At 35.5% G+C, this 13,958-nt stretch overlaps 1 protein-coding gene across 1 annotated transcript in view; it reads right to left on the reverse strand.

The window, feature by feature from the left end:
• The window catches only part of LOC104524043 (lipopolysaccharide-responsive and beige-like anchor protein), a gene marked incomplete at its 5' end in the record, with an annotated part of 40,911 nt that extends 29,113 nt beyond the window's left edge, over positions 1–11,798 (reverse strand). Inside the window, 12 exons of the mRNA XM_029084696.1 lie at positions 478–575; positions 2,384–2,446; positions 3,991–4,070; positions 5,025–5,193; positions 6,235–6,387; positions 6,496–6,604; positions 7,885–8,018; positions 8,685–8,882; positions 9,737–9,883; positions 10,200–10,319; positions 11,446–11,572; positions 11,677–11,798. Of these exons, the coding sequence (XP_028940529.1) occupies positions 478–575; positions 2,384–2,446; positions 3,991–4,070; positions 5,025–5,193; positions 6,235–6,387; positions 6,496–6,604; positions 7,885–8,018; positions 8,685–8,882; positions 9,737–9,883; positions 10,200–10,319; positions 11,446–11,572; positions 11,677–11,798 (1,520 nt within the window). The remainder of the gene's footprint in view (positions 1–477; positions 576–2,383; positions 2,447–3,990; positions 4,071–5,024; positions 5,194–6,234; positions 6,388–6,495; positions 6,605–7,884; positions 8,019–8,684; positions 8,883–9,736; positions 9,884–10,199; positions 10,320–11,445; positions 11,573–11,676) is intronic.
• Positions 11,799–13,958: the final 2,160 nt, after the last annotated feature.

Raw genomic sequence — 13,958 nt, forward strand, 5'->3', positions numbered from 1 at the left:
TTGTTGGGAAGAAGACATCCTGAACAATCCATGCCACAGAGTGCTAAATTTAAACAAAAAAAAGGTTTATTCTACAAAAGTCCCATAATGTTTTTCATGTAAAAAAAAGGAAAGAAAGCTAACAAAGGTGAACCATTTTTTGTCAGCACACTTTCAGTCCTAAAACGTACGTAAGAATGGGAGTCTAAAGACCAAGCTCTAGTAGATGAAGACTTAACATCAATATATACTCTAACTCAAACTGATCACTACTTGTTTAAGCATGACTGACAGCTTGGAAACATTAAAAAACAAATACCCCATAGATAATAAATCCAACATCACCTCTTGTGAAAAGAACAGCTGGACACAAAAATCCAAAAGATTAGGAGTCTAAGATTGCAACACATACACTGACGAGGACCTTTCCGATTTCATGGGAATCCTAGCAAGTCAAACTACTATTTCCTTTTGCCCACTTACAAAATTCAAACTTACTGTAATCCATTCCTCTGATCAAAAGCAGGGATCATAGAACCTGGATGCTCTGACATCAGAGCAACAAGCAACTGCAAGACATCCATTAGATTGTCATCCTGTTGAATAAAAGTTGAATTAAAATTTATTTAAATTTGAATTCAAAATGTATGATAGAACATTGTTTTGGTTAAAAGAACCACTACAAAATATTTCAGAATGATCTGGAGAGTAATAGTAAACCAAGGATCAAAACAATTAGGCCAGGATCAAAAGAGCTACAGATCTGGAAGGCAAGTGCAGGAACAAATATTACCAAAAAACCCCTTTATTTTTTAGAGTGAAAAGTGATACATCTGTGTCTGGGATGTAAGCCTCTGACAAGGAACGGACTATTGGACTATGCTATTTCCTTCCACACACATGCTCATCTGTTTGCATGTATATTTCCCCCTCTTTTACAGCACAGGAGCTAGAAATAAACTGCTGCACATTTTCTGGGGCACAGGGTGCTGTTTAATGTAAAATCTCTACTAACAAATGTCCAAGCCCAGGAAAAAAAAAAAAATACCACCACCTGCCACAGACAATATTTAAAATGGGTAATTCAAGCTGCTCAGTAAAGTTTTTCATACCAGTAGTCTCAAGAACTCTAAACTAAAGTTTATTGATTTGTTCCAAGTTAATTATAACTAAAAATAACCTAGAAAGGAACAAAATATAACTGTCTTCTTTTCCCATTCCTTCTGGTATTAAAATGAAAGCTTATTAGAAGAAAAAACCCACCACTTTGCAACACTTTTGAACAAATATTTTTATTCTTTCTCTCTTAGAGAACGAGTTTTATAATCCCTGAACAACTGTGTTCACCTGATGATATTACAGATGTAAGCACTAGTGAATGAGCCCTATGAGAGGCTGAATTTTATTTTTTCGGTTGATGTTTTTCTGAATTTACAACTAAATACCTAATTCTGTGGGATTCAGCATTGATGGATCTTTTAGACTTTTTTAGACTTGACCATGCAAATTGCTAAGATAGTTAAAATATCACCTCCTCATCTGAAGGCTATATAAAGCTTCTGCTATTTTGGTTTACTCTTACATGTTACTAAGGATCATATTTTTCATATCTCCATATAAAGTAGAATGACTTAAATGGCTTGACCATGGTACTACCTGATAGTAGTAACTAGCACAGAGAATAAAAGGAAAATAGGTGTAAACAAAAAGGGAAAAAAATCCAGACTGCTTGAAGTGAAGTTCAATTAATTCCTTATTTTACCCATTTCAAGCACCCTTACAGAGATGAGATCAGTTAGATTTATGTCCCCATTTCCCTTGTCTTTGATGTTGCATCTGGCATAAAGTGCCTTTTCCTGGTGCTAAAATATGAAGATGCAGATGTATCAGTGGTAACCAACATTTTCTCCGAATTAAGTTTATATGGTTCTCTTAGATGCCATTAACATAGATCTTTATTTTTTAATGCATGTTTTCAATTTTACTGCTTTATTTAAGAAGCAAAATAAAAATGAGAGAAAAACAAAACAAAAAATATTACTTTGGCGGCATAAAACAAGGTTTTATCTTTTTTTTTAAAGTCAGCCTCACCATCTGTTTTTCTGCTTGGTAAATCAGTTTGCAGCACAAGTAAGAAACCATTTTGACTTACTGGCTTAATGAACTTCAATCTAACATTGAACATGGTGCTTAAATCACTGCAAGAACACTGGCGATTCGGCACAGTACACTAAAGAGTTGGACAATGGTTGCTACTTCCTCTACAGAGCCATCTTGTGGCATAAAGAAGGTCATATTTGAAAATATTCAAATATTTGGTGGTCACATAGCAAGTGATTTGCTACTACTACACAGCAACAGTAGTACCTCCCTCTCCCCATACGCTCCCCAAATTAAAATTTACCTCGTGTATAGTGAGCAGATAATTGAGGATAGCCTGCAATTCATCTTCTTTTATTCCGTGGTCCTTTAAAAACAACCAAGTTATAACGATCATCTTTCAAGTACAAAAGTACTGGTCTCAAAAGAGCATATCATAAACCATGGTTATATACAGAGCAAGTCCCCTGAGACAAATTTGTTTTCACTTGGTACTAAAATAGCTTCATAAATGGAAGGTCGCTTTTTCCCTGCCCAAAAAATACCCACTGAAGGTTATAAAAGTGCATTAAGACTACTCCAATACAGACATAAAAATAAGATAGATAGTAATTTAGTACATTAAATTGTTAGAGTAACACATATTAATTGATAGAGATAATAGGAAGCTCTCAGTTCAAATTAACAGAAGAATTAAATTAAGGTGGCAAAGAGGATTCAAAAGTAGAACTGGATGTTTAACTATAAGCCTGTTAGCTACGCCTACAGCTGAGTTTGTTTCTTTTTTTCCACTACAGAATCTTATCTTCAGTTGATATCAAGTTTGCAGAAATTTAAATCTTTTATGGCATCTATGTCAGGAATATGCCTTGAGGTCTTTTTGGTGAAAATAAAATAAAACCCCACAGTTTCTAAGAATAGGATGAGGAAAGAAAAAAGTAGGCTTCTTCATTTCTAGGGCTTTTATTTTTTAAGGAAAGTCTCTCTTTTCCTGAAGAGATTTTGCACCACTGGGTACAAATAGAAAACCTGGAGAAGAAACAACCTTTTATGATGGACTTCTTACTGTCCTTGTGAAACTCTATCCAAAACTCTCCAAGTTATAAATCTCTAACAGAAAATAAATAAATCAATAATGAATTAAAAATTAAGCTATCACTTAATAAAGTCTTTTAGAGTTTGATAGTTAAATTGTCCCTGACACTTCAATTGTAGAATATCAAATTTAAAGAAAGAGTACAAGAGTCAAGAGCAGAACTTTTCTGGTAGTTACTCCTCCATATTGCTGGGGCTAAGGGTAGCAGCACAAGAGAGCATACCGGTCCCTTAGTGACACAGATGAAGAGGAGAAAAGGGAGCTAGATTCAGAGAACACAGAAAAGACAGTCTACAGAAGGGAGAAAAGAAGAGAGATACTACAGCTTACAATAGGAAAGAGTTAAGAAGATTCTTTAAGCAGTAGGACTGCTGAATTTCAATGTTCCTCTAATGTCTAACAAACAGTTGTGAACCTTCTTGAGAGAGTTTTTCTTATCCTTCTCTTCCCATTGGCCCACAGCATATAATGTCAAATGTTGCTCTTTAGTCTTTAAGCACTTCTGATGCAGGTGATATTGTTCTTGACAAAAATGAAATATGGAATCATATACTTGTTTCCTCTATCCTAAACATTTCTAAGTTTATGATTTAACAGCTCCACTTTTGATAAAAACAGCTTCAAAAGGAGACAAATGCATCTTTAGCACTGCTGTCTGTGGCAAGAGCCACAACAAAAAGATTTAACTTACATGGTATTTCTATATACTTATTTGCTTACAAAATTCAACATGCTTATTAAAAAAGACCATAGAAAAATGCATTTTATTATGAAAGGAAACTTGGATATCCTTTCATAGTCTAAAATTATCTTACCTTCATCACTAGCTGTTTAATGAACATCAACAAGAATGCTCGCAGAGATAAAATTTCTTTTTGAGTAGGCCGTGGCCCATCTACAAAAGAAATAAAGTAGATATATGAAATGCAAATTAACAGCTATTATTAGGATAGCATGCATTTTCACACAAAGAAAAATAAAAAGTATTTTCTGGGTGAAGAGGGCACAATTCTAAGTAAAGATATCTTCCCTTCACTTCAGACTACAGAATAGTAGCGTTTATTTGCAAAATGCCCAACTGGCGAGGTTCTATAAGGCTTTTATTAAGTGCAGTTTTCTAAAGCACTCAAAATTCTTTTCATTATTTTACTATTTCCTTGCAGTGCCTAAGAACCAGCTTCATGCAAGGAGTAAGACTGATATGAAAACTTTATGTCAGAATTTTCACATTTCCAATTTTTTCAGTTTACAATTGTTATTAAAGTTCTTCTGCTAAAGCTCAAAGGAAGAACTGCAATCATTATATTGGCTATACGCACACAAAAAAAAAAAAATCAATCTTACAAATGCTATATATAAAGATCACCTTGAAAGTTTGTTAACTCAAAGTCAAAAAGACTTGCTTCTGCCACTCTTCTGTAAAGCAGACTTTCACTGAAACATTTTAAATACTCAAACACTGAGTAGTTCCCAGGAGAGGCAAGGTTAAAAAAACAGGTGCAATGAAATGTCATAGCCAAGTAAAAGCTTTCATACAGAAAGCAAATGAACTGTTGCAGATACATTTCTAGGGATAGCCTTTACATTTGCTCATAGGTTCACAGTTTTTATGACCTTAATCATCAGGGAAAAGCAAATCAACCAGCAAATGTAAGTGATCATACAAGTCTGGTTTTATACAGTATAGGCCCACAGGCATATTTGGTTTAAGAATAGTTATTTTCAATATAGACCAGTCTAATCAAAATAAGCCATTAAACTGTATTAGTAAGACTACAGTTCATTCTATACATTGTACACATTTTTTTAAAACAAACATCAGCTTGTGAGAGTAAAAATTAATACATACCTACGCCCTTGGGAGTTATACCACTGCGGTCCTGAGGATTCACTACCCAGTAATAATATTTTAGGGTATGCATGACCAAAAGAACAGTCCCAACCCGCCGGATTGCACCATATATGTTAACAGTGCCAATGAACTCAGTAGACAGGTAAGTGTACAGGATCAGCTGAACCTACAACACCCAATCAGGAGATCAAAAATCAGGACAGCAAAATTGCAGCACAGCAGACAACTGCATACTTAAAATTTCAACTATTAAAATGTCTTAAAGAAATCTATTTTCTTTGCATAGCTCAGTCACAAAGCTCTTAAGACCCTTGCAAACTGATGAGAAATTTAATTTTCTTTCTAAAACTATAGACTGCTGTGGTTTTTTTAAGCTGGCCAATGCTCATAAGAGCACGGTATTCACACAATCACAGACAGCTGAAATTGGAAGGCACCTCTGGAAATCATCTAGTCCAACCTCTCTATTCAGAACAGGGTCACACGTGAAGTATTATAGAAAAGTATAGAAAGGCATATCTATTATAGGCTTAAGTACTCATTGTAGGCTTAATTATTTACATATCTTCTTTCCATTTTCCTTCTGAGAAATAATGACTTAAATAATAATTAATAATTTAATTTAGCTGTAGCAAACATAAATGTTTTACAGAGACTTCAACAGTAGCACTGTTAGTGCTGTCTATTTTTGAAATGTAAAACTAACCCTTACAGAGGGGATAAAAAAAATTGGTAATAAAGTTTCAAGTAGAACTAACTGGAAAGTTTCCATCCAAAATGTTCGCTCTCAGAGAACACAGATTCACCAAAACAAAAATACTGTGTAAAAAAAAGGAATATGCCAATTTAAAAGACAACTTCAAATCTGACACCCAGGATAATTTATCTTAAAAACTGCTGGTTTTTTTGGTTTTTGCCAACTAACCCATCCAAAATCCCTTCTCAATCTACTAAGTCAGGGACTCCAGAAGTCAATGTTCTAGACCCAACTCTGTTCTGCAGAATGCTGGAGGTTTTCAGGGAGTTTGGAAACTTGGGAATCTGCAAAACTTGGCAGCTACACGCAGAAAAGCAGAGTCTGAAAACCATTCCTGTATGATTTCTGCTGGGGAGTCAGAACCTGTAATTCTTAGAGTCAGGCTTAGTTTCAACATTCCCAAATTGATACATGATAAGATACCTTATTCATAAGAACAAGCAATTTTACCTGTGCTGGGATATGAATCCATATAGCAGGATTAAGGAGAACATGATCACACAGTTGCTTCAGCAAGGGCACCCCATTGTGTAAGTTGCTCAGGTATTTCGAAAAGGCAAGGCAAAGTTCTAGTACAGCTCGGGTAACATGGGCTTTGGAAGACTGGAAAAGAAGATCTGCTTAAGGAAGAGCCCTGCAACAGTCTAGGAAAAGTTTTTCTCTCAAAAAAATTCAACATTAATGGAAGACATCAAGAAAGATGGGCTTTACCTTTTCTAGGCTATATCCTATCACAAGGAAGCCCTTAGAGGAAAGCATCTGTTCTTGCATAGCAATGGAGTTCTTCAACAACTCCAGGATGAAAGCCAATAAAGTAGAACTGAAAAAGATGTTTTGGTAAAGAAAAATGTTTTAAAGGGTTACAATGAGACAAAAACTATTTCCAAATTAACACTTCCATCACACAGCTGAGATACATTTAATGCATTATATAAATGCTCAGATAAGAATTTTTAAAACAAAAAGCAAACTAAATTTTGAAAGTTCTTATTTCTTGCTTTTAATTAATGCATTTCTAACTTAAAATCCTGTATTCCGAGATAATCGTGCAATAGCATAATTCTCGCAAAAATAGTTCTTGCAGAAAGACAACAGTTAAGCATGTACTTCTCTGCTTCATATTTCACTTACAAACTTCTGCAAGATCAGTAACAAATGCCATTCTACTTCCTACTGCTTTCAGATGAGAAGATATTGGAAATATTTTTCTAGACATAGGCTTACTATTGCTTCAAGCTAATTCAGCTCTGTGCTGCTGCCAGAAGGAATGTTCATGCCCCTCCCCATGTGTCACAGCACTAGTGCCTATGAATCAAGACCTTAGCCCACTGAAAACCCCCCTACTGCTGTGCCAGTTTGCAACTGAATCAAACCCCTGACTCATCATCAAATAGATGGTCAAGTTTGAGCCAGCTCAAGAGAGGCCCAGGAATGTATAAATGGGCTGAAAGAACATTGTGACCACGCCTTCTCAGCAATAATATTGATGTAGATCATCTTAAAACAGTCAATGAAACAGCAATTGCAATGAAACAGAGCAAACTACACCAGGATTCTAAAAAAACCAACCATTTTCCTTTTAATACTACTCTTTAACTTAGGAGCTCCCCCAGCTTCTGTGCCTGGATGTTCAGAACTTGGACTGAGTTGAAACAGAGCTGAAACCAGAGAGAAAGCCTGGCAATAACACAGTACGTTACAAAAAATCTGAATGAAAAAAAAAATAATAAAAAATCCAAGGAATAACTTCATGTAGATGAAAAATGCATCCTTCCTAGAGTTTATCTTGAAGCCTTCCTCAGTGGATTTTCTCCATGACAGGAATAGGCTCAAGAGAATTGTCTGTAATTTTTGTAATTTCACAAAAAAAACTGTGAAGTGTGTACATTTTGATTCTGTGTGAACTTCCATAGAAAATTTGGTACAAATAAACACCTGAATTTGAGGTCCTGCCTGTAACAAGGCCACCTTTTTGTTGTTAGACAAAATTCATTGTTTCACAAGACTATTTAAACCACTGTGTCACTTAATAAAGCAAGAGGTAATTTCCATTACTTAAAAGGAAACACAGAAAAGAACACAATAAGTATATGCACTCACCAAACAGTTGTGTCAACGTGGTCTGATGAATACTGCCTATAGTCTAACTGTGCAAAGAGAGGGAAAAGCACCTGCACTCCTCCAATGGAGTGCAGGGCACTTTGGATAGAATGTGTTAAGACTGCTTTCACATCCTGACAAAGAAGAATTAAGAAATATTGAAATCTCCTTCAGAAACTGTTAAGAAGTTTGTTAGAAATATTTTGAAATTTCTTCAATATTAAAATTGGTTTATTACCAAATTAAAAGAAACAGCAAGAAGTAAAAACTGGCTGTCATAGCCACACTAAACGCCCAGTCTGGCTGACCTACTGGTGTAGATACAGTCTACAGTGTAGAAACTCAAATTAACAAACAGGAGGTGGCTTGCAAACTCTAAAACAAGAAAACTCTATAATGGAATACATTAAAAGCTTTTGAAAAATTAAAAGATTAAGGTGTTCAAAGCATAGGGAAGAAAAGGGTATCATATCAACAAGGCAAAGGACAGGAGACAGGTAAGGTCTGTAGGGGAGTGAACATATGTCAGAAATGAGGAAGAAGGATTTATTTTAAACACTAACAGTCTTTGTAATACTGACATTTTTTAGGTTGTAACTTGGATAAAATGAACCTTTTTCTTATGATTCTTGTGCATGCACATTAATTCAAGAAACAGGGAGGTAGCAACGGGGACATCCCAAAAAACCCAACTTATCAGCAGTTCCCCCTATCTTGTCCAAATCCCTATAAAACTTGATTTTTAGGTTTTAAAACAGAAATCATTTGTATCCTCCAAATCTATGAAAATGTTGAAATACCTGCAGCATGAGGGCATGTGGTGAATGAACAAAAATAGAAGGGTTATCCTTAGGGGATGACTCTAGACACAGCTGTGCATCTGTAGCCCTTGGATTGTACATAAAAGCAATAGCACTGGATAGTTTGCCATCATATAGCAACAATTTGTGATGTTCAGCAAGGAAGAGATCACTTTCTGCCTTGAATTTGAATGTTCCCTGGATTGGGGAGCAGTGTTGAAGGAAAAAAGAAAAAAAAATTAGATTACACACATTGAGAATATGGTTCAGAACACAACTATTGCACAAAAATTACTAAAACACTGCTTCTCCAATCTAGCAAAGGAGTGTCATAAAAACATTGATTCAAAGTCAATTTTACAGAGGTAGAATGGCAGAATTATTATGTTTTTTTTACCCCTGAAGAGTGACATTGTCAAAATGCTGGGTAATGTAAAAAAACCACATTAGCCAGGAAACAGAATGACAGTCAGCAATGTTCACTCAGAAGGAACTAATAATTGAGGAGCAGATAGAATAGGAACCATCTTTTTTTAGCGTATGTTTGTACAGCTGCTAGGGAATAACAGTCTTCAATTAGTGCCCCTCAGGCTATGACAAAACAAATAATAAATCACTGCAACAAAACTAATCCTCAGCACTAACTTCACACATTAAAAAAAACCCAACTAGCACAATCAACTATAAAGCTACATTTCTAAAACAAATACATCATGCTTGATCTAAAGTTTTCACACTCAATGAAAAAGTGAACCTGCTGAGAGATACCAGTGGTGTTCTCCCTCTCCCAAGCACCAACATGGAAATTTTGAGAAGCAAACAGGAACACTTTTTTTTTTTTTTAATAAGAAATTAAGTAATTGAATTATTGCTTAATGTGAGGTGATACATAGGCCTATAGAAGAAACATGGAAGGGTTTATTAAAAAGATTACACAGTTAGAACATTTTTAGAACAACATAGGGGTGTCACATCATTCTTAAAACCCACCATAAAGAGCCTTATCAGAATTAAACTTTGGAAATTTTACAGTCAATTTTAATATCTAATACCTTATATCCCAGACCAAGCTGATAAATGGCAAAGATCTGAGCAGCATTGAGAGCCTCACTAAAAAGGTAAACGGAAGTCATTTGCCCACAGAACACTCGATTGGCATCAGCTGTTTCTGAAGAACCCAGGAAACATTTGTCAAATGTCTGAAAATGAAACAGAACCCGATAAAAGGGTTTAATCTACACTACACAAGCAAATTACGCAAAGAATATACCTATTATCAGGGACTACTATTTTTACATAAACAAGCACTTGAGGGTCTCAGCAGAAACAAATTTTAAGTTCTGAGAATAAATAAATAAAAGTAGAATCTACTCCTCTATCAAAAAGTTATTATTTTTTTAAGCATTTTTTTTAAATTTATACAATCGGGAAGGTTTATTAATAAAAGGGTAAAGGACATATATTTAATTCATCAAGATGATCAACTATAGATATGAGCATACAGGGATTACTTACATCACTGGTGTTGACAAACCATGTTATTTCTCCATAAGATGCCAGTTCCCCATTCACATAACATCGAAGTTCACTATTCTTCCAGCGGTTATAGATGTGCACTATAGTAACCATATACCACTAAATGACAAGAAAACAATTGATACAATTCTATAGACACTTAAAGTAGCTTAAGCATTAAAGTGGAGCATAGCAGAACAAATTCAATTATTTATGTGTATTAAGATTGAAAGATTTATTTTAAATTGAAAAGATTAAGTCATTGGTGAGTTTTCTTGCATAGCTCTGTCAAAGCGTAATATGTCAATTTTTTCCACAAAAAATAGACACAGAAGTTTAAAAGATATTTATGGCACAGAACTCAAAAAAACCTTCACGGCAATGCCAAACTAAATTTACATCAAAACCACTGTGTTTTAAATTGGGTTTCTCTTAGCATGATGGACTACTGCAAATGTTGTCATTCCAAAGAACAAGGATGGCTCCAGACTAAAGACTTTCAAAGGCTGCGTGTGTCAAATAGTCACAAACAGAATCCATATTTACAGCAAGGGATTACTGATAAGAAATTCCTGAGGCCTGTTCTCCCACAAAATGTTTGCACCAGTTGCTCCAGAAACATTAGCAGAACATCTAATTAAAAAAGGAAACACTTTCAGCATAGCATAATACTACTTAATAGGCAAGCAAGCCTTGAACATCAGTTAAAAAAAAAAAATCCACTTCTATTTTTAATTCTTACATTTAAAAAGATACATAGAATAAAGCACCAAATGCAAGGAGACTATTTTCTGCACAACCTGAATGACAAAGGATAACATTCTTTCAAGAATTCATCTGCTGCTCTCCCACATGTAAGAAGACCAGTCTCCTACTAATTGTCCTAGCTTTATTAGGTAAACAAAATGTGGGTTAGTAATCATGCCTTCTTAAAACACTGCATTTGTCCACATCGAGTAAGTCATGACATAAAGGAGAGTCGTAGCAAAACCCTTAGGAAAAGGAGAAGAGAATGTCTGGAGGTGGGAGAAAACAGAGTAAACTGCATCTTCTAACTCTTTCTTATAAATTTAATAAGTAAAATTAAAAAGAAATAAGAATTCAGAACACAAATTTGTTTTGCTAATTCCAGTGTAACTGCTCTTATACAGAGAGATGAGCCTAATCAATAGCTACAACACTCCCCCCTAGGCTACATTTTTAAATTCATGAAATATATTTGAAAAATTTTATTATTTTTACTCACCTTTTGTGGCTTGAAATCAAATTTTACACAGTGCTGGAAACCTTTTCCCTTTGATTTTATGGACGTTACAATCAAGCAGCCTCCAACAAAGTGAGCAGAATAACCAAGTCCTTTGTTTGTTCGAAAACTAGCAAATTAGAACAAAATCAGCACATACCCAGATGGAAGTAGAAATCATTGAACAATTAATAGAAATTGAGCATCAGAAATATGGTTTTACATAATACTCACCAATACAAGTAAGGCTTATCCTTATCTACATTGATATTATTTACAGGATCCATTCTTAGCCAAGTATGGAAAGTAAACCCATTCTGGTACGGCCACTTGGCTATAGGAGGTAAGGCAATAGCCTAAAGAAAATGAAAAGTTATTCATGTGGAAAGATCAGCTTTGCAATAATAAGAGTATACAGCTTAAGACACAGACTACAAATGCATACTGATATACAGACACACACTACAAATGCATGTACTGTGAATTTCTACGGTTTCTCTATACTAAAAAAAATCTGGCCCAACTTCTGTGCTTTTTGTATTCCATCGTTAAAGTATTTAATTCATCTAAATATTGAAAAACTGGTCTTTGTATCTCAAAGAAGATTATTATTAGTAACCTACACTTCAAAAATTAAGTGCTTTAGTGGAAGCCTTACAGCACAAAAACTCCCCAAAATGTAAATTCAAGATGATTTGGTTTTGTGGTAACCTGACAAGATAATCAGATTTATAAACCTATTTTCACATTGTGTTGGTATTCAGTAAAATACGTGATTATGAAAAGAAGCTGGTCACAAAAAGAGAATAATATACATTTCACTTAACAGATTATTTTTCTCTCTTGAAACTCATGTCTGTGTTGCTTTCCAGTTAGAATATGACAGACAAACTTCCTTAAAAGAAAAGTAATACAGTCCCAACCAGCCAAAATCTTCGTATCAAACACTGTGTTTATATTAGCTCAAAATCTCTTAAGTTATAAACTGTGTGGCGAGGTCCTTTGTTTCAAACAGTTGGGTTATATTGTGTGGGGTTTTTTGTTTGGTTGTTTGGGGTTGTTTTTTTTTAACATTACTATTAATGTTCTACTGTTTTGCTGCACAGATTTGCTATACACTTCAACTAAGACTGCCATAACCTCTGATCAAAGATGCTGTCCAGATGATCAATACCAATGAACAAAAACATCAAAGAACTTGACCATCACCAGACTCCTTATTATGCTCCCATACTCCACTCAGCTATTCCTGTCCAAACAAAATGCTATAAATCCTTCTCTATACCAGCTAACTACTCAGTATGTGTATCTTTGAGCCCAAGTTTTTGGAACCGGTAGCACTATCATTTGATTTAACTCACAATGGGTCTTGGAGTAAATATATTAAATACTTAATTTTTAAGACTTCTTAATTTAAAAACATATAAGAATATTGACATTAAGGTTACTGAGGCAGTCCAATATCACATACAGTTCAAGCATTCAACACAATTATTAGAAATTAAATACAAAAACAGTACATGAATAGCCAACAGGAATAAAAACATGTTTGACTATCAACTTCTGTTGCATGTGATAAACATAACTGCAGGAGCATTTTTCTAGTAGTTGTTTTTCAGTCTCAAGTTTTCATCCAAAAAAAATTCATTATGTTATCAAGTTGATTAAATTTAATCTCCAGCCAATTACAAAAAGACTAATCATTATTAAACTTAATTATCTTTCAGTGTTATTCAACCTATACATGTCTACTTAGAGAATTCTTACAAGTAATATATGTTACTCATATCATCTGATCATAAAAAGAACTATCAAATGGTGCAAGCATGGCCACTTCAGCACTTTCTGTGGTTTCACTAGCAAAGGTTTCTAGATGCAAGGCTGTATTGGGTTTGCCTCACAAGGCTTTGGTAGTGGTGGGGCTACAGGTATGGTTTCTGCAAGATGTCAGAAGTTTCCCCCGTATCCTATAGAGCCAGTGCCAGCCGGTTCCAAGATGGACCTGGCCAAGCCAATCAGCAACAGTGGTAGTGGCTCTGTGATAACGTATTTAAGAAGAGGGAAAAATTGCTGTGCAACAGCAGATGGAAGAGAGGAGTGAGAAGATGTGAGAGAAACAACCCTGCAGATATCAGCGTCAGTGAAGAAGGAGGGGGAACAGGTGCTCCAGGCACCACAGCAGTTTCCCCTGCAGCCTGTGATGAAGACCATGGTGAAGCAGCCCGCCCCTCTGCAGCCCATGGAGGACCTCATGCCAGAGCAGGAGGGTGCACTCAAAGGAGGTTTGAGGGAAGCCCACACTAGAGCAGAATCCTGGCAGGACTTGTGACCCATGAAAAGGAGCCCACGCTGGAGCAGGTTTGCTGGCAGGGCTTGTGACCCCGTGGGGGATCCCACACTGGAGGAGTTCATGGAGGACTATCTCCAGTGGGTGGGACTGCACGTTGGAGCAGGAGAAGAGTGTGAGGAGAAAGAAGCAGCAAAACAATGTGTGATGAACTGACTGCACCCCCCAT

Source organism: Antrostomus carolinensis, unplaced genomic scaffold, assembly GCF_000700745.2.
Source record: "Antrostomus carolinensis isolate BGI_N321 unplaced genomic scaffold, ASM70074v2 scaffold18124, whole genome shotgun sequence".
Taxonomy (NCBI): Eukaryota; Metazoa; Chordata; class Aves; order Caprimulgiformes; family Caprimulgidae; genus Antrostomus; species Antrostomus carolinensis.